At 47.0% G+C, this 23,755-nt stretch overlaps 1 protein-coding gene across 1 annotated transcript; it reads right to left on the bottom strand.

Moving 5' to 3' along the window:
* Positions 1 to 5,461: 5,461 nt before the first annotated feature.
* LOC132209523 (uncharacterized) lies at positions 5,462 to 17,328 on the bottom strand. The gene is made up of 4 exons (XM_059645164.1): positions 17,126 to 17,328; positions 11,246 to 11,375; positions 9,509 to 9,683; positions 5,462 to 6,802 (listed from the first exon to the last, which is right to left on the bottom strand). The coding sequence occupies exons 1-4, from the start codon at positions 17,255 to 17,257 to the stop codon at positions 6,637 to 6,639; spliced, it is 603 nt and encodes a 200-aa protein (XP_059501147.1). The 5' UTR covers positions 17,258 to 17,328; the 3' UTR covers positions 5,462 to 6,636.
* Positions 17,329 to 23,755: the final 6,427 nt, after the last annotated feature.

The following is a 23,755-nucleotide window of genomic DNA, read 5'->3' as shown; positions in this document are numbered from 1 at the left end:
TTTTGCAGGAAGACAGCCTGGCCTGGGTGTGAAAGTCCCCTGGGACTGGACCCTGTGGTGAGAAGCTCAGAAAGGACAAGGGGGTTTTGGGGCTGAGATGGGGGGGTTAGAAAACCTGAAAGCTTTCCCCAGAGATTCCTGCTGCCCTCAGCCTGGAAAGATCTCAGCCCAGGTATGGCAGCTGAGATACAGTCATAGAGCTGTACAGCATGGAAACAGACCCTTCGGCCCAACTCATACTTGCCAACCTGACAGCGTAAATTAATCCAATCCCATTGGCCAACATTTGGCTCAAATCCCTCAAAATCCTTCCTATTCATGACTCATCAGGTGTCTTTATTCGTTCATGGCATGGGGATGTCATTGACCAGGTAGCGTTTATTGTCCATCCCGAATTGCAATTTAGAGCTAGCCACATTGATGTGGACTGGAGTCACATGTCGGACAGACCAGGTCAGGATGGCAATTTCCGTCACCAGCCTCCACGACCCATTCCATGCACACATCACACTCTGCCCACTTAATATCTTTCCCCTCTCATCCTAAACCTATGCCCTGTCGTTCATGGCTGACAGAATTGCAAGGCGAGAGCTTTGAAACTGAGGACAGGACAGAAAGCTGCAGGAGAAAGCTCATCTTTCCAGCCACAGTTTATGAGAGAATGTTCTAGCGAGAAGATGACCGATGGGGAACTTAGCAGATACAAGGGAAAGCAATATACCCCAGATACCTATGGGACGACACACCGGACACCGCGGTGCGCTTAGATTGGGGCCTCTGGGTCCACCTTGTGCACTCGGTGATATTCGCAGATAACGATCAGCTCATGATGTACAGGAAACCCAGTGGGAGTCCCACATTGTGTTATCTGTGAATGGAGATCACTGACGGTTGATGGGTTTTCCCCAATAATGGGGACATGGTGGTGGATGAACATAGAACATAGAACACAGAACAATACAGCGCAGTACAGGCCCTTCGGCCCTCAATGTTGCGCCGACATGTGAACTAATCTAAGCCCATTCCCCTACACTATCCCATTGTCATCCATATTCTATACAAAGACTGTTTAAATGCCCCTAACGTGGTTGAGTTAACTACATTGGCAGGCAGGGCATTCCACGTCCTTACCACTCTCTGAGTAAAGAACCTGCCTCTGACATCTGTCTTAAATCTATCACCCCTCAATTTGCAGCTATGACCCCTCACAGTGTTAACTTTCATGAATAGAGTGATTGAGTTGAAGAGCCATGAAGTGATTCTCCAGCTATACAAAAGCCTGGCTAGGCCAGGTGTGGAGTATTGTGTGAAGTTCTGGTCACCTCATTACAGGAAAGATGTGGAAGCATTGGAAAACTTCCAGGGGAGATTAACCAGGATGTTGCCTGGTAGGGAGGGAAGATCTTACGAGGAAAGGTTGAGAGAGCGAGGGCGTTTTTCTTTATAACGACGAAGGATGAGTAGTGATTGGATAGAGGTGTAAAATATGATCAGAGTAGACAGCCAGAGATTTTTCCCTTGGGTGGAGGTAGCTATTCTGAGGGGGCATAGCTTTACAGTGAGTGGAGGTAGACGTAGGGGAGACGGCAGAGGTAGGTTCTGTATTCAGAGAGTGGTTGGGGCGTGGAATGCATTGCCGGAGAGGATGGTGGAATCGGCCTCATTCGGGGCATTTAAGTGGCTATTAGAAAGGGATATGGATGATATTATAAGGTAGGGGTGGAGGTTCAATCGCCCTTAGATTTAGGTTAAAAGTCCGGCACGCCATCGCGGGCCGAAGGGCCTGTACTGTGCTGTACTGTTCTATGTTCTGTGGTGGTGAAATATCTGAATGAAAACAAACCAGCTCGCACAGCAAGTCACAAACTTCACAGTGAATGTTATCTCCAACACTCTTTTCATTCATGAGGAAGGATTTGGCAGCCTCTGATTGCTCAAGTGAAATCAAACCCATTAAGAAGGGGGCGGGGGGGCATGAAACACAGGCCCAACAATTGAAATAAACAGGGCATAAAAACTGTTCAAAAAGCAAATTATGTTGGGAATGCCTGAGCCAATACAGATACACAAGAGACAACTCCACCCCAGTTCTTTAAGATTTACGCACAGACAATTAAAAACTAGAGAGTCACCAGAACTCATGAGGAAGTATGAACAGGTATTTCAGCCCTTCCTGAGAAACAACAACAGATACAAGGGGTAGACGCACCTCAGAAAGGCAAAAGACCGGGTCTATATTCTGGGATGAAACCAGACTTCCAGGCAAACGTGCAGACACATCAAGTGATTCACTGTTAGCAAACTGAGAGCCATCAGCAACATTTCAAGATGATAAAACCAATTAATTCCATACCTCTGATTGGGCAAGTCCTTGGAAAGTTCCAGAAGGTAGCCAGGAGGGTATCCAAACGCAACCGGGCAGGTCAGGATGAGACCCCATTCTCCATCTGACCTGGAGGCACATCAGGATAAGGCAGTAACCAGGGCAACTCGCCCTCCAACCAGAGAGAGAATCAATCCGCGCAGAGTGGGACAGACAGAACAATTTGACAGACCAGCAAATGGTACAAGTACCCGGGAAGTATTTCAGTTTCTAAAGAATCAGATCGATAGAAATGGAGTTGGTAAAATTATAAAGTTTAACTCTTCACGTTGTTGTCTTCCAATAAATTTGGGGCCTGGTTGGCTGACTGTGTCCTCGTGCTGTGTTGTCCTTTCCTGATACACGCTCAGGAGCCTGGGTACATTAACATGGTGTCCACTGGGCAAGGAGTTTGCAGGGACTTGGAGACAACCTGTTCTTTACAACACCAGATATCTCCAGTATGGGGAGGGAAGAGAGTCACAGAGAGGGTCAAAGTGAATAAGGGTGAGGTCTTGAGATACAAGCTGTGGTGAATGTCTGGTTCTTGTAATTGGAATTGATTTTGAGCTCAAGCAGTACAAACACCAGAGGGTGCCATCGTACTGGAAAGACTGGGAGAGCAGATTGAGCCATTGGGAGGTGCTGTGTTAAAGTGAAATTGACAGGGACAGAGATTGCCTGACAGAAACAGTGAGAATCATGTAGTTAGTTACATACGGAGCTATTTTTAATTCACTCCTGGGATGTGGGTGTTGCTGGCTGCGAGAGCATTGATTGCTCATTCCTTGTTGCTATAAGAAGGTGAACTACCTTCTTGAATTGTTTGTAACATAAATTGGATGGACCGGGACGATTCTGAAGGATGGTGGTAAGGAGATTGGCCAAATGAAGCAAAACTCAAAACTATTGAAAGAAACCTGAACTGGTTCCATTGGAAGCAGTTCACAACAACAGGACTCGAATGAGGACAGCCAAGACAGTTGAGTGGTTCTGAGGCTTTGGATATGAGAAACAGTTTATCCTGTTTCACACAGAAATGATATCTTCTGAAAGCACAGCATTAAATTGCTCAAAGAAAGACAGATCATTCACGACAACAATTAATCAGCCCTCATGGCCAGAGGGGACACGTTTGAACAATTTGGACACTGTAGGAAAACATAAAAATTGAGTTTTACTGCTTCTTCTCAGTGACAAACGCACAGACCATCCATCGCAAAAGAACTATGGACTTTGAGTCAAGGGTTCGAAGATGGGTTGCCCACTGGATCACGTGCCGTGTCAGCCGTTTCCCATTACGGGTCACATTTGTCCTTTTCGTAAGGCTTGCTACAGTGACAAGTTGATGATTTTTTATCAGCCAAACCAGGAGGCCAACTTTTACAGTATCCAGGTGAAGTGTGTTTCATGTGGATTGAAGGTGAAGCTTCAGACCTGGACTAAATCCATTTAACTGAAACAAAGTCAGGCTGGTGAGAGGCTCAGAGGGGAACTTGCAGTTGGTGGTAATCCCCTGTATCTGCTGTCCTTGTCTGTCTGGGTGGAAGTGGTGGAGGGTTTGAAAGATTCACTCTGAGAAGATTTGGTGAGTTTCCAGAGCACGTCTTGGGGAGTATTCCATGACACTTCTGACTGACTTGTGCCTTCAACAGGCTTTGGGAAGTCAGGAGGTGAGTTATGTGCTGCAGAGTTCCAAGCTTCTGACTTGCTTTTGTAGACATTGTCAGAATATGACGAGTCCAGTTTAGGTTCGAGTCAATGGTATCCCCTCGGATGTTGATAGTGGGGGATTCGGTAATGGGACAACATTGAATTTCAAAGGACGATGGTTTGATTGTCTCTTATTGGAGATACGTAGACTACGAGGGGCAGTATGTCGCTCACTGGGTAACAGCGACAGGGAACCATGTTCAATTTCACCTTTGGTGGACTCTCTGTCTGGAGTTTGCACATTCTCCGCATGTCTGTGTGGGTTTCCTCAGGATGCTTTGGGTTCCTCCCACAGTCCAACGATGTACAGGTTCGGTGGATTGGCCATGCTAAATTGTCCCATAGTGCCCAGGGTGTGCAGGTGAGGTGGAATAGCCATGATAAATAGAGGATTACACGGATAGGGTGGGGAGTGGATCTGGGTGGATTGCCCCCCTGGAGGGTCAGTGTGAACTCCATGGGCCAAATGGCCTGCTTCCACACTGTAGCGATACTGTGATACTACTGGTAACAGTGTCTTCCCACCAGTTCTATTTATTACATCCACCTGTTTGCATTCTTCACCTTCCAGTTCCAGATCATTTCTATCTACCCCAGTTATTCTATCACGTACCAACAATGCTGCCCCGTCATCATCGCCCCTTGCCTGAGGACCCCAGGTATAACTCTGCACTTTTATAACAAGACCATGAGAAATAGGAACAGGAGTGGGCTGTTCAGCCCCTCCAGCCTGCTCTCCCATTCAATAGGATCATGAACTTGCAGGTGAAGCTACGATAGGTGGGAAAGTAAGTTGCAATGAAGAAATTAGAAATTTACAAATGAATGATTGAAATTTGCGAGTTTAACCTGGATAGGTGTGGAGTTCCTCATTTTGAACAGAGGAATAGAAAGGTGACATTGTCAAATGGAGAGAAACCTTCGGAGTGCTTTGTTGCCAAAGGGGTCTGGGCATCCTTATGCATCATTTACAGAAACTAGTGTGCAGCGACAGCAAATGGAATTTTTGGCATTTATTACTGAAGAAATGCAATATAAAAGTTGTGAAGAAGTGCTCCACCTGTACAAGTTATTAGTGAGAGTGCGCCTGGACTGTTATGAAACTGAAAGCCATTGTCCACACATCAATCTTTCAGCCACATCTGTAACTCCTTGACTTTATACCTCCCAAGGCCAGTTATCCCCGTGGGTCAGGTAGACAGTGGGCCAAATACCCTCCATTAATGCAGGATTATTGTCTGAAATGGAAGACCTTTACTGTTAATCATCAGTATTTCCACGGAGTGATTTCACTGAAATGTGGAAGGCTGTATCTCATATTAAAGCTGGGACGGGGTGAGTGACCTGGATTTCCCTCAGAGTAAAAATTGAACATGAGTCTGTGTGTTGTGATTCATCACCCTCTTTATTTCACAGCGAGAAATATTCCCAGCAATTAGAAAAACACAGACAAACACTGGCTCGAAGACAATGGCTTCTTCCCTCCACATGGGAAACCTGTGAATAAACCGCCTGTTAACAGGAATGATACTGAAATAGATCATTTCTTCAATCACACAGTCGGTCAGCCTATATTGTGGGTGTGAGGAGCTCCTGCTGAGAGAGAAAGGTAGGAGTTAATAGGAGCACTTGGGCAGGAGCATTATCAGTTGATGGTTCATTGTCATGGATTTAGAGATTTTCTATAAGGGATGCAGAGATGTGCTGTGGATTTTCCATGAGAAATTCAGATTGTGTGTATTAGATCTGTGTTGAGATCCTCTGGTCTGGCTCAAGGAAACTGCCTTCGGAAAATGTGCAAGAAAGGAATCTGTTTCACGAGGTTCCTAGAACAGTGTGCTAAGCATTAGCTGTAGAGAGGCTTTCAGAAAATAGCTGTGGTGACAAGAGTTGAAGTAGACTGGGAAATTAAAGTTGAAGTGTTGAAGCTGCAAGGGAGTTTTGTGTGCATGATCAAGTTAAACTGACTGAAGCGAAAACATCAAAGTGCTTTCTGAGAAAACAGATACAGTTCAAAGAATGTCAGGTGTTCAGGAATAGATGGAAAAGCAAACCCAGCTGCCTGATTCCACCTTAAACATAACAAAGTGTGAAGCTGGACGAACACAGCAGGCCAAGCAGCATCTCAGGAGCACAAAAGCTGACGTTTCGGGCCTTGGCCCTTCATCAGAGAGGGGGATGGGGAGAGGGTTCTGGAATAAATAGGGAGAGAGGGGGACGTGGACCGAAGATGGAGAGAAAAGAAGATAGGTGGAGAGGAGAGTATAGGTGGGGAGGGAGGGAGGGGATAGGTCAGTCCAGGGAAGACAATCTTCCTTTTTGGTTTGTGTTTAATGTTTCCCTCTCACCAAAAGGTTATTCCCTGCCAAGAACTTTCCACACAGAGGCCAAATCCCAACAGTAAGCTATTCCGTTCTTGGATAAGGAGACCACAATAATGCACCCTCCTCCAGGTTAAAGCCAATATGTACTTCATACATGATTAAAGTAGTTTAAGACAGAGCTGAGCACATTTTACTTTTATACGTCTGTAAAGGTAACAGAACATCACAGAAAAGAAATCATTTGGAAGTTTTAGCAAAAGCTATTTCCATTAGCCCACTTCTGCTGTAGAAATTAAGAGCAAAAAATCTTGGCTCAAAGGGTTGGTTGTCCTCTTCCAAGTCCTTCAGGAATTCAAGCACATGTTCTTCATATTGTTTATCCTCCAGTTTCCCATCCACTGCCCTGCAACAGGATTATGAACACAAACATTTAATTCACATTCCTCATGACAAAACCTGCCTGGTTCAGAATAGATTAACTGGACACTATGAAGAGATTATTCGGGACACTGAGGACCCCCCCACCAGCTCAGTCCCAGCTCTGATAATGTAATCGATAACCGAGAAGAACGGGCAGGTACATGGCAGGTGGGATTTCGGACAGAGTGAGGTGAGAGGGGAAGGGATGTTGGGTATCATTCCAGACTGAATGGCACAGTTCTGAAGAGTGTGCGGGAACAGGGGGATCTGAGGAGCACTGATCATTGAAGGAAGCAGCACACATTGAGAAAGCTTGGGGAACATTGAGCTTCACAACTAGAGATATTGAGTACAAATGGAGGGAAGCCATGCTGAGCCTTTGTTAGCCACTGTTTCGGTCACAGCTTGAGAACTGTGTGAGGTGATGATCACCCCCACTTTAGGAAAGGTGTGTGGGTCCTTGTAAGGGTGCACAGGCGTCTTACTGGAATGGCTCAAGGGATGGGAGATTTTAGCAGCAGGTTCAGGTTGGAGAAGCTGGGCAAGTTTATCCGTGGACGTTGGTTGGAGCTGGACCAGATTATGACATGAGTTGGTTAAGGTAGATAAGGAAAAGCTGGATGTGAGTTTGCTCGCTGAGCTAGAAGGTTAGTTTTCAGACGTTTCGTCACCATTCTAGGTAACATCATCAGTGAGCCTCCGACGAAGCGCTGGTGTTACGTCCTGCTTTCTATTTATCTGATAAATAGAAAGCACAAGGAAGAGCTGTTCCCACTGACTAATGGTCTATCAAAGAGAGGGAACAGCTTTTGAAGGAAGATTTTGAAAAATCTTTATTCATGGGCCTTGTGTATCATCAGCGACAGGAGTATTTAGTACTCATCCCTAATTGCCCCTTGTGAAGGTTTCAATTCGCTGCCCTCCTAGACTACATCTGTCTATTTGGTGTAGGACCACACAATCCCGCTCGGAAGGGTGTTCCAGAAAAGTGATCACGAAAATCTGAAAGAACAGTGCCACATTTCTAATTCAGGATGGTGAGTGGCTTGGGAGTGAACTTGCAGGTGTTGGTGACCCCATGTATCTGCTGCCCTTGTCCTTCCAGGTGAGAGGGGTCATGGGTTTGGAAGGTGCTAAGGAGCATAAACAGGAAGTGCTGGAGAAACTCAGCAGGTATGGCAGCATCTATGGAGAGAAGAACAAAGTTAACATTTGAAGTCCAGTTACCCCTCATCACAGATTATTTCTTCACAGATGCTGTCAGTCCTGCTGAGTTTCTCCAGCACTTCCTGTTTCTGGAACATGTTTCCAGCATTAAAGCTCTTTGTTCTTATTTGCTGTCTAAGGATTCTCGGTGAATTCCTGCAGTGTATCTTGCAGATACTAAACACTGCTGCTACTGAGTGTCAATGGCGGAGAGAGTGGTTGCTTGTGGATGTGATGCTAAACAAGCAAAAGGACTGTGGATGCTGCAAATCAGAAACAAAATCAGAAATTGCTAGAACAGCTCAGCAGGCCTGGTAGTCTCTGTGGAGAGAGATCAGAGTTCACGTTTCGAGTTGAATGCCCCTTCCTTCGAACACACCCCAAGATGTTAACGTTGATTCCTCTCCACAGATGCTGCTGGACCTGCTGAGATTTTCCAGCACTTTATGTTTTTATCCTCACTCTACCATTACTATTGAGTCAGGGGCCAACCCTGGCTCAATGGAGAGTGTGTAGGAGGACATGCCAGGAGCTGCAACAGGCACACTTGAAGATGAGGTGTCCACATGGCGAAGCTACAGATCAGGGCTATTTGCATGGTAAACAGATAGGCAGCAAGTGAAAGGCAGAGCTAAGGGATCCCTCAGCTGAAAGTTCAGATCTCAGCTCTGTAGCCCTGCCCCATCCAGTCGTGAATGGTGGTGGACAATTCAACAACTCACTGGAGGAGGAGGCTACACTGATATCAGTGATGGAAGAGACCACCGCATGAACGCACAATATAAGGCTGAAGCATGCGCAGCGATCATAGGCCTGAAGAGCTGAGTGGATGATCCATCTGGGCCTGCTCCAGATCTCCCCAGCATGACAGATGCTCATCTTCAGCCAATGTGATTCCACCCTCTTGATATCAAGAATTGGTTGGGGGCACTGGATACTGCAAAGGCTATGCTCCCTGACAACACCCAAGCAGTGGTACTGAAGACTTATGCTCATGAACTTGCCGCTCCCCTCGCCACGCCCTTCCAGTACAGACGCCACACCGCTACCTCTTCTCCTTTCCTTCCTATTCCTGAACAACTTATTTAACACCCAGCCTTGCTCTGCCTTGAGCCTGATCTCTATCACTGCTACAACATCACAATTCCACATTATAACCTGCATTTGTAACTCCCCAGCCTCATTCCCAATTTACTATGGATGCACATTCTCTCTGTTTTGAGCTTCCTTGCTTTCCTCCCTTAATCCGACTTCACTTATTAACTGAAGGGTCATACCAGACTCTAAGTGTGAGCTTACTCTCTCCACAGGCGCGAGCAGAGCTGCTGAGTTATTCTGTTTACCCGTCATCAGCCTGCTTCCATACATTCTCACATATCTCTGGTGTCGGTGGGATGTGAAGTGTGGCCTAAGGTTTGGACACTACCACCTCAACAGAGGGGTCCTCTGCTGGGTTCGACAGTCTCTCGGCAACCAGACTCACCTGACAAAGTACCAACCAGCAGATATGTTTCCAAATTTAACCTTTGGATCTGTAGGTGCAGGAAAACTCTTGACTTGAGGAACTACATTCACAAAGACATCATGGTTCTGTAAAATTATTCCATTTTCGATGTATCCGCGAATTCCCCAAGGGGCAGTGACAGGAACAATTGTTTCTGTAAATAAAAAACATTTTACTCGGATATTGTTGAATGCATTAGTTACAGTGAGTCAGAGGTTGAAGGTGATGGGGACAGGGTGACTTTGCTGAAATGGGGTAAACACTGATGGACCTGACTGCACAACATCCTCACAGGGTGACACAGCGTTAGGGGAGGCTTTTTATTTGATTGCACACTGGTAGGGCACGGGAGTCATTGACTGGGTCAGCATTTATTGCCCTCTCCCTAGTTGCTCTTGAGAAGGTGGTGGTCAGCTGCCCTCTTGACCCGCTGTAGCCTGTGTGCTGCCCCTGCATTGGCACTTTGGTCATTACACTGACCTGCTCCTTTCACCCCTACCCGCAGGTTTTCCCTCCTCGTGGGAACTTTTATCTTTCAAATGTTGGGACTGAATTTGCTTCTATCACCATTTCAGACAGTACTTTCCAGATCACAATGCCGCAGTCTGACCAAACCGTAGCTCGCTTTGCTCTCTCATGTGTGTGTGAGAGAGAGAGAGAGAGAGAGAGAGACAGAACTGGCAGCAGTTTCACCTGAGTTTTATTCTATTCATTCACAGGCTGAGGGCATCGTTGTCTCAGCATCAACTAGCTGAGCTAACCGGCCCCCTTATCAACAGTAAATTGTTTTAACAAATGTTCCCTCTGGTCTTTTTAGCCAATCACTTAAATTCACATCCTCTGATTATTAACACCCTGCCACTGGAAAATGTTTCTCCTCCTTCATCCTTTGTGGATTTGAAAATCACTCTCAAATTATAGACTCTATCCAGTGTGAAAGCAGGCCATTCTGCCCATTGAGTACAGATTGACCCTCCGAGGAACATCCCATCCAGACCCACCCGCTACCCTATCCCCGTAACCCTGCATTTCCCGCGGCTAACCCACCTAGCCTCCACATCCCTGGATACGGGCAATTTAGCACGGCCAATCCACCCCAACCTGCACATCTTCATGACTGTGGCCGGATACCTGAGCAGACCCACACAGGCACGGTCCGCACAGACAGTCGACCGTGGGTGGAATCAAACCCGGGTCCCTCGCACTATGAGACAGCAGTGCTAACCACTGAGCCGCCATAGAATAGGAGAATCTCTGCAGTGTGGAAGCAGGCCATTCAGCCCATCGGTTTCACCGTGCCTGTGGGTCTTGCTCTGAGATGCTCTTTGGCTCTGACTACGACGGAGGCTGTTTGCAGCCAGCGCTGAGCTGGAGTCACGATGAACCCTCTCTGACTTTAATGTTGTGAATTCTCGACATCTCACCCGATGGCCCACGTCAGTCAGATCCCCCACCCCCGCCCCCAGCCCCCGACCCCTCCAGAAGATTCTCCTCACTGGGTTTGAAGTAATCCTCCCACTTCCCAGGTTGTTGGGCTGTAGAACTTGCGTTTATCAAAATTGGATCTGAATTGACAATGTGATCAAGCAACCCTCTGGGGTTCACATTAGCAAATTGCCTGGGCAATGTGCCAGTCCGTGTCGAAGGTTTCAAGCAAGTTAGTGAATAAAGGATCGTTTTACATTCCGTTGTAATGTAAAGAAATACATAATGTACCTTCAGCATTGTGAAAAGCTGCATAACTGAGAAGCGTTTTCAATCCGATCTCCTCTGCTTCCTGCAGACCCATTCCATCAACCTTTGTTCCAATCCATTGGACGTGTTTATATTGCATCTCTTTATAATTCTAAAGTAAGGAGAGAAATTTTGTTGTCATGTGAGAAAACTCAACTGTCACCAAAATACACCTGTTGAGAGAACTGTCCTAGTTTTTTGGACAGTGAACTAAAATGGGGAAAAGATACTCCCTGAGAGAAAGGAAACACTGTAAGTTTTTCCCTCCCCACCCACATCTGCTTTCTGGAGGGACCACTCTCTCCATAACTCCCTTGTCTGCTCCACACTCCCGGCTAGCCCCACCACCCCTGGCACCTTTCCCTGCAACTGCAGGAGGTGTGACACCTGCCACTCCACCAACCCCCCCACCCCCATTCCAGGGCCCAAGAAGACCTTCCATATCGGGCAGCACCGTGGTTCAGTGGTTTATGTTGCTGCCTCACAGCTCCAGGGACCTGGGTTCGATTCCAGCCTTGGGCTACTGTCTGTGTGGAGTTTGCAAAGTCTTCCTGTGTCTGCATGGGTTTCCTCTGGATTCCTCCCGCAGTCCAGGCGAGGGAAATTGGCTGGAGGGATGTATGGATTAGGTGGGTTATAGGGGGGTGGGTCTGGGCGGGATGCTGTGGGGTTCGGTGTGGACTTGTTGGGCTGAAGTGCCTGTTTCCACACTGCAGGGATTCTATAATTCTATCACACAGATGTGATATGGTATACTGTGACCTCCTCAAAAACAGGGAAACTGAGCAGAGGCTTGGGGACTACTTTGTGGAATATCTGCACTTAGCTCATGACAAAGAACTGCACCTCCCCGTCACAAACCATTTCAAATCCCCCTCCCACTCTTTAGACGACATACCCATCCTGGGCCTCCTGCAGTGCCGCAATGGTGCCGCCCGAAGGTTGCAGGAACGGCAACTCATATTCCGCTTGGGAACCCTGCAGCCCAATGGTATCAATGTGGATTTCACAAGCTTCAAAATCTCCCCTCCCCCTACTGCATCACCAAACGAGCCCAGCTCGTCCCTGCCTCCCCAACCTGTTCTTCCTCTCACCTATCTCTTCCTCCCACCTCAAGCCCCACCCCCATTTCCTACCTCCTAACCTCATCCCGCCCCCTTGACCTGTTCATGCTCCCCGGACTGACCTATCCCCTGCCTACCTCCCCACCTATCCTCTCCTCTCCACCTATCTTCTCCTCTGTCCATCTTCTATCCGCCTCCCCCTCTCTCCCAATTTATTTCAGGATCTCCTTGCCCTCCCCCATTTCTGAAGAAGGGTCTGGACCCGAAATGTTAGTTTTCCTGCTCCTCTGTTGCTGCTTGACCCGCTGTGTTCATCCAGCTCTAAACCTTGTTATCTCACTGTATGAAGACAGTTGCAGTTTAAGAAATGAGTTAGTGAACACAACGTGAGTTCGAAATTGCGTGTTGCTTTATTTGAGCAGTGAGGATGAATTCCAAAACAAAAAAATCAACTCTGCCTGTGTTTTATCAGGGCAATTTTTCCCAGTGACAATCTTTTCATAGAAGATCATAGAATCCCTACAGTGTGGAAACAGGCCCTTCAGCCCAACAAGTCCACACCGACCCTCAGAGCACCCACCCAAACCCGTCCCCCTATTAGCCATCCAATCTGCACACCCCTGAACACTCTGGGCAATTTAGCACATCCAACCCACCGAACCTGCACATCTTTGGACTGTGGGAGGAAACCGGAGCACCCGGAGGAATCCGACACTGACACGGGGAGAATGCGCAAACTCCACACAGACAGTCACCTGAGGGTGGGATTGAACCTGGCTCCCTGGCCCTGTGAGGCAGCAGCGCTAACCACTGAGCCACTGTCTTTTGAAAGACTTTTTACTCAGCATCTGTTGTAATAGACTCAGGAGGGTTCAGCACAGTAAGAAGCATTTGACTGGTTCCTGAACAAGGAATTAGCCATTAACACCAAAGGCTACTGAGATAGCTCCCTTTGTAACAACCAACGAGTGATATCAATGTTGAGTTATGCCATTTGGGATTAAAAAAATGTCCCAGCCACTTTCTAAATACTGATAAATCAAGTCACAGCTGAAGTACCTAACTGTGCAGTTTATTTAGAGAATACAGCAACACATAGGAAGAACCTACACGGCAATTTGAGGATGTCTTTAAGCAATTGCAGTTTGATGACTTGACAATTCGTCTGGCCAAAAGTGAATTCCTAACAGCTTTTGTGCTCCTGAGATGCTGCTTGGCCTGCTGTGTTCATCCAGCCTCACATTGAGCTTTTGTGCTCCTGAGATGCTGCTTGGCCTGCTTTGTTCATCCAGCCTCACATTTTATCATCTTGGAATTCTCCAGCATCTGCAGTTCCCATTATCCCAAAAGCAAGGCTGACTTACTCGGGCATAACAAATGACAAGGACAAGTATTGCCAAGCACAGGAAAACTGAACACTGTGATTGCATTCTCCGTTCTTTAAACTAAATGGGAAATCCTAAACTGTGGATTATACAGAAACTTGCATTGACCTTTAGCACAGTAACTATTACTCTAACAGATTTGTTTGCAAAACAGAATGACAAGCAGTGTTTGAGAAAAAGATAAAAAACTAAACATTTCTCCTCGACATTCATTGGTATTGCTGTTGCTGAATCCACCAGAGTTCTGGGTTTTACTGTTGATCTGGACGAGCCAAATCAATACTCTAGGGACAAGAGAAATTCAGAGGTGAGGAATTCTACAGTGAATAACAGGTCTCCTTTCTTCCCCATGCTGGTCTACCATCTGCAAGGCACATCGCAGGAGTGTGAGTGACGATTTTGACTTTCCCGTTCCAACAACACTCACGAAGCTTGACACTATCTTGGAAAATGCAAACCATTTGATCCTTGTGCCTTTCTTCTCCCCATCCCCCTTTTCTGATGAAGGGTCTAGGCCCGAAACGTCAGCTTTTGTGCTCCTGAGATGCTGCTTGGCCTGCTGTGTTCAACCAGCCCCACACTTTGTTATCTTGGGTTCTCCAGCATCTACAGTTCCCGCCCTCTCTGATTCTTGTGCCTGTTCACCTTCATCAACACTCACTCTCTTCTCCATCAATGTCTCATGGTAGTTGCGTGGACCAACATCACCATTTAATGTCCCTCAAAACTCAAGAATTTCTGCAGTGAATATTCAAGGCAAGTACATTCTTTGCTCAAAAAGCAGAGCAAAACCGCATACAGGACTACAGTCTCGTCAAAGCAACCTGTAGCAATGCAGCAAGACCTTCCCCTTCTTGCTCCTCAGCTCTTTCAATAAAGGCTTCTATTCAATATTCCTTGTTTAAAAACATATTTTTTCAGACGATGTCGGTGACATTGGCGAGCCCTTCAGTTGTTGCTTATCCCTAATCCTTTGATCTGAGTGATGTGCCAGGCCACTTTGGAGAACACTTGGGAATCGTGCACATTACTGTGGCCAGCTCAGCTAAACATAGCAGATTTCCTGTTCTATAGAATATTGCATTAATTGTTCATACTTCCGTGGTCACCATAGCTGAGATTTTCCAACCCGATTCCAGCGACCATTGTGGGATTTGAACACATGTCCCCAAAATCATGACATCAAAGTAAAATACCGCAGGCGCTAGAAATCTAACATAAAAAGCCAAAGTGCCAGATAAACTCAGCAGGCCTGGCAGCATCTGCAGAAAACGAGTCAATGTTTTGAGTGCAGGAGAAATAAAGTCATGTCAGACTAAAATCACCAAGTTTGTTTCTCTCTGCACAAGTGCTGTCAGGTCCGGTGAGTTTCTCCAGCATTTTCAATGTTTATTTCTCCAAAGCATCAGCTTGTGTGTCCGGATTATTGATCATGATGCCATCATCTCCCCTGTCCTGACTATCTATTGTGCCTTAAAACTGACTTGCTGAGCTTAATGTCCTGGGACAGCCAAATATCCCAGAACAGCAACACGGCAAACTATTTTTGTACCGATGAAAACAATTCTGATTACATTCTTTCATGAAAGTAAATAACTTTACGATATTCCCACTTTATACTCCATCTGCCCAAGTGTTGCCCATTCACAACCTTTCGAGATATCTTGGCAGATCCTTATGGTCCTCTTCGCAGCTGAAATCCCCAGCTGGCTTCATATCATCAACAAACATAAGTCCTCTCACACAGATGGTAAATAGCTGAGGTTCCACCACTGATCCATGTCAAACTCCTCCAGATTACAGCCGGCCAACTCCTGTTTAACTTTACTCTTTGCCTATTCCCTCTTTAAATCCCAGCTGCCCAGGTTCCCTGAACAATCTTGTTCTTGGATTTGCCCATGTCATTTGTTCCAACATGGCTCCATTAGATTCTACTCCCTCTGCACTAACTTCTCCAGCCTTTTAGCTGGAAACAGGGGCAAGCAACAAAACCTTCAGATTGCTCAATAGAGCCTGCACAGAATGTTATCTCCCTGACTGAAACAAACCCATCACATAAGGGGGTGTTCTTTCTCACCCTGAACATGCAGGCTGTATTCCTCCACAGTCTGCTGGCCACAGTCTGTCTGCCCCGAACCCTGCTGCCCTTGTTCTCTATGACTGATGTCACATTAACCTGCCTGTCGTTCCTTGTTTTCGCTCTCGCTACAGTCTTGAACACCAATGTTACAAATTGTCACATTCTAAGCTGCTGGCACTGTTAGAGAATTCGGGCAATATAGAAGATCACACACCGTTGCATCCAGTAATCCGACAGTCAACATCCTTCAGGATCCTACACTGCAGGGCACCAAGTGTGAGGAATTTATCAGTATTTAACCATGAAGATTTTCTCACATTTACTCTCTTACATTGATTACTTTTATTCTAAAGCACCTTTTCATCTCTGACTTTCTATTATTCATGTTTCAAAACTAATTCAGTGTGAAGACAGATTCAAAGAATGTGTTTTATCTCTCTGCCCCTTCACTCTTCCCTGTCATTTTACTGTCTTTGCTTCTCAGCTTTAATGTCTTTTCTGGTTGTGGGATCTCTCATAATATGTAAATTCCTATCTGGTATGTTCCGAAAGTCTACTACTCCCTTTTTGTATCAATATTATGTCAGCATTTGCTGTAATCGATATCTTTCCAAAATCCACATTGACTGGAATTGTCAGAAACATCCCTTCCTTAATCCAGTAATTAATTTGGTAAGACACCAGTCGATCAATTTTCCCACACAATTTGCGTTTTTCAATGCAATATGATGGCCACACAAAGGAATAATTTGCTCTCGACACCTTTTTCTGCCCACGAACCTATCCATGGTGACCCCAACATGGTCAGAGAGCAGTATCTCACAGCTGCCTGTACCTGCTGTATACAACGTGCTGTATCGGCCTGACTTTGCCGTTGCCCAGGAGTGGGGATGGGGGAGTGGGAAGGTTCCACTCAATGCCAGACTTTGCCTCTTCCATCTAAACATCAGGACCTTCAGCCTGTGATCAGATGCTTTTGAGAAATGGGGTTAGGTTGGGTGAAGACACAAGCACGAGGAGAGCTCCCTGATCCTTGTGTTGACCTCACCATCACCGTCTCTCTGAGCACACATCCCCCTCCCTTCATCCGCTGCTGGGGATGGAAGCTCTGATATTCTTACTGCACAAGCTGGCAGTGGGAGGCCGGGCAGGCTTGGCAGCTCACAGAGAAAGTGTTAACGAGACCCGAGGAGTAATTTCAGGTCAGTCACATGTTAAAGGGGTTTGGGATGTGCACTGTTGGTGCACTGCAAATTCTGGCCTAAAAACCTCATTAAATAATTTCCACTGGCACAAACACGACAGAACAAAGTAAACTCTCAACTATACTGACCTTGTCCTGAATGACTTGTACTGGCTCTGGACAGTCTATCCCATTACAGAGATTGATCGCCTTTTGTTCTAAATCCTCTGCAGCAATTTGATGCCCAAAGAGCACCAACACAGTTAAGAGGATCCTCAGCATCTCAGCGTTCTCTCAGATCACTGTTGAACACACTGACTGACTCTCAGCACCTTCAGGTAGATCTGCAGATTGAGCACACAGCTACATCTTTATACACTGCCTGATGAAGGTGATTATGAATAGAGTTTAGCCTCAGGGTGGAAGAGCATGTGATGGGGAAACACTCCAGCTGATTAACTATGGAAAATATTCTTTGTTCCAACATTGGTATGGATTCAGAAACTATTACTCCACTGTGTGTGGGTTCATGGGAAATCTGAAACCTGGGAAACATGTTTTTGAATTGCACTGACCCTTCCTCTCCACTGGTTAAAGTATCCAGTGAATGGCATAACTATGGTCTCAATTTGTTTCTAACTATTTCAATGGATCATGGGCTATGAGGAAAAGGCAGGAGAATGGGGTTGAGAAACATATCAGCCATGGCGGAGTAGACGCGAAGAGCTGAATGGCCGAGTTCAGCTCTTTTAACCAAAGATGTGCAGGCTAAATGGGTTGGCCATGCTAAATTGACACACAGTGTCCAGGGATATTGGTCAGATGGGATAGACAAGGTAAGGGCGGGGTTTACGGGGATAGGGTGAGGGGTTAGGTCTGGGTGATATACTCTTCAGAAGATTGGTTCTGACTTGATCGTCCAGTTGGCCCCTTTCCATTCTGCAGGGATTCTGTGATTCTCTGTTTTATGGTCTTACAATTTATATTAATTACATTGAACAAAAAGTAGAATATGTTGTTCTGAGGAAGAGACACCTGACCTGAAGCATTAACTCTGATATTTTTCTTCACAGATGCTGCCAGACCTGCTGAGCTTTTCCAGCAACTTCTGCTTTTCTTCCTGATTTACAGCATCTGCAGTCTTTTTTCGGTTTCTATGCAGTATTGGTATGAGCTGATGATACAAATATAGTCGGGAAGGCAAAGTGGGTGGAAAGTATGGCCATATGAATGCAGCTCCAAAAGATGGAGGGTCAGAATTTGCTCAAATTCTTGAGAATACTCACTTTTCAAGCACTTCCAAATTCAACTGAAGACGTTTCCCTTTGGAGCTTCTGACCTCGCTGGATTTACCTCCGTGTGTAGTCATTCTTGCTCTGAACAGAATCAGTAATACGTCAGGAACCTCAACTTATACAACCCCTTCATTTCCCCCAACCCTGCCCCCGTCCCATCCAATGCCTTTTGTCAATCATGGTTGAGTTGTAGCTATTTAATGATGTCCTACAAGAACTAAACAATCCCATGGCTTCTCTTGCACATCTACAGACCTTGGCAGTCTCTTGTGCCCGTTTGACTGGAGGGAAGTTGCCATTTTCGTTTGGGACATCTTTAAAACCAACTGTTTCCATCAAAGTGAGGACGTGCAGGAAAGCCCTCTGTATTCCCAAACAGCTCCCGAGGTGATCAGAACACTGTTCAGAGATGAGATCACCGTACTGCTTTGTAAACTTCATGTAACTTCCCTACTAAGTGCTTGAAATAGCACCGTTTATCAATGCATTTCTTAGTCCCAATTTCAGAAACAAGTAAGCAGGATTGGAGGTTTCTTTTTGGATCAGAGACCCAAGTGATTGAAGGCAATTTCTGGTTTTCCCATTCGCCAGCACTTTGTCTCAGAAGATAACTCATGTCCTGGCTGGTCCTGGGTGTCTTTGGAAATTTAAAGGAAGCTGCCAGCAGAAAGACTTAGAGATAATAGGAACTGCAGATACTGGAGAATCTGAGATAACAAGGTGTTGAGCTGGATGAACACAGCGGGCCAAGCAGCATCTTAGGAGCAGGAAAGCTGACATTTTGGGCTTAGACGCTTCTTCAGAAATGGAGGAGGCGTAGAGGGTCCTGAAATAAATAGGAAGAGAGGGAGAGGCAGATCGAAGATGGATAGAGGAGAAGATAGGTGAAGAGGAGACAGACAAGTCAAAGAGGCGTGGATGGAGCCAGTAAAGGTGAGTGTAGGTGGGGCAATAGGGAGAAGATAGGTCAGTCCAGGGAGGACAGACGGGTCAAGAGGGAGGTATGAGTTTAGTAGGTAGGAAATAGGGGTGCAGCTTGATGTGGGACGAGAGGATAGATGAGAGGAAGAACAGATTAGGGAAGCAGAGACGAGCTGGACTGGTTTTGGGATGCGATGGGGGAGGGGAGATTTTGAAGCTTGTGAAATCGTCCAACTCCCACAGCTACCTAGAATACACCTCCTCCCATCCAACTCCCTGCTAAAATGCCATCCCCTATTCCTAATTCCTTTGCCTCTGCCGCATCTGCTCCCAGGATGAGGCAGTCGACTCCCATACATCTCATATGTCCTCGTTTTTCAAGGACCGCAACTCCGCCCCCAGCAGTGGTCGGGAACGCCCTTGACCATGTCTGCCGCATTTCCTGCAACTCATACCTCACACCCTGTCCCCACAAAAACAACCAAAAGAGAATCACCCTCGTCCTCACAGACCACCCCTCCAACCTCAGAACCAACGCATCATCCTCCGACACATCTGCCATCTGTAATCCGACCCCATCACCAAAGGCATTTTGCCATCCCCCCCCTTGTGTGCTTTCTGCAGGGACCACTCTCTGCGTGACTCCCTTGTCCGCTCCACACTCCCCTCCAGCCCACTACATCCGGCACTTTTCCCTGCAACCGCAGGAAGTGCTACACTTGCCCCCACACCTCCTCCCTCACCCCTTTCCCAGGCACCAAGATGACTTCCCACATCAAGCAGATGTTCACCTGCACCTCTGCCAATGTGGTATACTGCATCCGCTGTATCCATTGTGGCCACCTCGACATCGGGGAAACCAAGCGGAGACTTGGGGACCGCTTTGCGGAACACCTCCGCTCGCTTTGCAGTAAACAACTGCGCCTCCCCGTCACAAACCATTTTAACTCCCCCTCGCATTCCTCAGACAACATGTCCATCCTGGGCCTCCTGCAGTGCCACAACGATGCCACCCGAAGGTTGCAGGGACAGCAACTCATATTCCGCTTGGGAACCCTGCAGCCCAATGGTATCAATGTGGATTTCACCAGCTTCAATATCTCCCCTCCCACTACTGCATCCCAAAATGAGCCCAGCTCACCCTGCTTCCCTAATCTTTTCTTCCTCTCACCTATCCCCTCTTCCTACCTCAACCGGCACCCCCATTTCCTATTTACTATCCTCATCCTGCCCCCTTGACCTGTCTGTCCTTTCTGGATTGACCTATCTCCTCCCTACCTCCCCACTGACACTCACCTTTACTGGCTCCATCTCTGCCTCTTTGACTTGTCTGTCTCCTCTCCACTATCTTCCCCTCCATCTATCTTCCATCCGCCTCCCCAGCCTCCGTGTTTATTTCAGAATCCTCTCCCCTTCCCCCATTTCTGATGAAGCATCTAGGCCCGAAACGTCAGCTTTCCTGCTCCTAAGATGCTGCTTGTCCGGCTGTGTTCATCCAGCAGAAAGAGTGAACTCATTGCTGTTCTGACACAGAGGGTGGGGCCCAAGTCATCGATTGCTCTTGTTGTAATTTTACTTTGTCTGGGAAAACTGCTGGAATCTGCTGTCCATTTCAAACTGACCTTTTGAATTTGATCATCCTTTCTTTGATTTTGCAATGTGTCTTCACCTGTCTCCAATGCCATTCAGTATTGTTCTGCCTCACAGCCAAAGCATTCATCTCTCACCTTTGTATTGTCCATACCTCTCGAAAACATCTTTCCAAAGCTGAGCTCGGTATGATGTTTGCCAAACAATAGATTATCTATATTTTGAGAACAACCTGAGGTTGTAATGCATGCAACTTGTTTTATTAGAAGAGGAAAAAAAACACAATTCATTTCATTTCCAAAGATTTGAAATTCATTGTTCAAACAATTTTGAATTTTTCATGATAATAAAATGTGAGGCTGGATGAACACAGCAGGCCAAGCAGCATCTCAGGAGCACAAAAGCTTTTGTGCTCCTGAGATGCTGCTTGGCCTGCTGTGTTCATCCAGCCTCACATTTTATTATCTTGGAATCTCCAGCATCTGCAGTTCCCATTATCTTTGAATTTTTCATGTTGTGTGAACAACACCCGAATTTTCATCGAGTCCTCTTTAACAATCGGCTGAGCTCTGGCCTTGGTGCAGTGTAGGGCAGTGGGTAGCTGTGATTCATTATACGGGGTGTCCCTGTCTCCTGCCCATTTCTCAGCTGTTTCTACCCTTATCCTCATTCATACCAGATGCAGCTACTGACTCACAGATTCTCCTTGTACTAGTGTTAACTCATCTACACCATTGTAAATACAAAGTGGTGATGAACATTTCTCCCTTCTGGTTTTTATCGTTCTTCTGAACCATCGACTAACTGATTCATCAAGGATCGTACCTTACAGACAATATCCTAGACACCACCATCACCATCCCTTCATATATCCTTTCCCACTGGCAGGACAGATCCAGCAGAAGTAGCATCACAGTGACATACGTTCGCAAGGCAGTAGCCTGGGAGTCCTCAGCTTTGCCTTCGGACCCCATGCAGCCTCACGGCTTCAGGATAAACATAGGCAAAGAGTTCACCCACCGATTACCACGTACTGTCCTCCATTGGCGGATGAATCGGGGCTCCTGCCTGTTGAGCAGGTCCTTGGAGGAAGCACTGAGGGGAGCAAGGGTGAAAAATATCTTATGGGTGAGGGGTTTCAATGTTCACCATCAAGAGTGGCTCAGCAGCAGCACTACTGATTGAGCTGGTCAAGCTCTGAAGGACATAGCTGTTCGACTGGGGTGTCTGCGGCAGGTGGTGATGGAACCAGAAATCAAAACATTGCTGCAGTGTGGAAACAGGCCCTTCGGCCCAGCAAGTCCACACCAACCCACTGACCATGCCCCCCCACCAGACCCACCCCTCTGTAGCCCACTTAACTTACACACCCCTGAACACTGTGGGCAATTTAGCACGGCCAATGCACCAAGCCTGCCCATCTTTGCACTGTGGGAGGAAACCGGGGCACCCGGAGGAAACCCACACAGACACGCAGAGAATGTGCAAACTCCACACTGACAGTTGCCAGAGGGTGGAATCGAACTCAGGTACCTAGTGCTGTGAGGCAGCAGTGCTAATCACTGAGCCACCGTGCGACTCCCAACAAGAGGGATGTTCACTATTGATTGTACAGTGTTCCGCACCATTCGTGACTCCTCGGATACTGAGGCAGTCCATGCACAATGCAACAAGATCTGGGCAATACGAGATAACAACGCGTGAAGCTGGATGAGCACAGCAGGACAAGCAGCATCTGAAGAGCACAAAAGTTGACATTTCCGGCCTAGCCCCTGCAGCAGAAAAGGGGGATGGGGAGAGGATTCTGAAATAAATAGGGAGAGATGGGGAGGCGGATCGAAGATGGATAGAGGAGAAGATAGGTGGAGAGGAGACAGACAAGTTAAAGGGGCTGGTACGAAGGCCGTAGAGGTGAGTACAGGTGGGGAGGTAGGCAGGGGATAGGTCAGTCCGGGGAGGATGGACAGGTCAAGGGGGCGGGATAGGGGCTAGTAGGTAGGTAACGGAGGTGCGGCTTGAGGTGGGAGGAGGGGATAGGTGAGAGGAAGAACAGGTTCGGGAGGCAGGGTTGAGCTGGGCTGGTTTTGGGATGCACGGCGGGGAGGGGAGATTTTGAAGCATGTGAAATCCACATTGATACCATTGGGCTGCAGGGTTCCCAAGCGGAATATGAGTTGCTGTTCCTGCAACCTTCAGGTGGCATCATTATGGCACTGCAGGAGGCCCAGGATGGACATGCCATCTGAGGAATGGGAGTGGGAGTTGAAATGGATCACGACTGGGAGGTGCAGTTGTTTATTGCGAACCGAGCATAGGTGTTCTGCAAAGCGGTCCCCAAGCCTCCGCTTGGTTTCCCCAATGTGGAGGAAGCCACAACAGGTACAGCAGATGCAGCATACCATATTGACAGATGTGCAGGTGAACATCCAGACCCCCTCCAATGCCAGCACTCTCTTTCTTAGATATGAGGCCCAAACTGCTCACAACATTTCCAAGTGTGGCCTGACCTGAGCATTAGACAGACACAACAGTACATCCCTGCCCTTGTACTCTCGTCCTGAAATGAGTGCTAACATTTTATTTGCCTTCCTAACTACCAACTAATCCGGCCCGTTAACCTTTAAACAATCCTGATCTCGGATGCCAATGTCCTTTTTTGATTCAGATTTCCAAAGACTTTCACTGTTTACAAAATGGTCTACACCTCCCCCCTTCCTCCCAAAGTGCATAACCTCTCACTTTACAAAATGTTGTGTTCCATCTGCCACTTCTTTGCCCACTCTCCGACCCTGTACAAGTCATTCTGCAGCCTCGCTGCTTCTTCAATGCTACCTGTCCTTCCAGCTGTCTTTGTGGCATTTGCAAACTTAACAACAATACCCTCAGTTCCATCACCCGGTCAGAAATATATAACGTGAATAATTGTGATCCCTGTGGAAGTCCACAGGCCTGGCTGCCAACCTGAAACGCAGTC

Source organism: Stegostoma tigrinum, chromosome 4 (assembly GCF_030684315.1).
Source record: "Stegostoma tigrinum isolate sSteTig4 chromosome 4, sSteTig4.hap1, whole genome shotgun sequence".
NCBI lineage: Eukaryota > Metazoa > Chordata > Chondrichthyes > Orectolobiformes > Stegostomatidae > Stegostoma > Stegostoma tigrinum.
The sequence above is the reverse complement of the archived record's forward strand: the minus strand, read 5'-3'. Positions and strand labels throughout refer to the sequence as shown.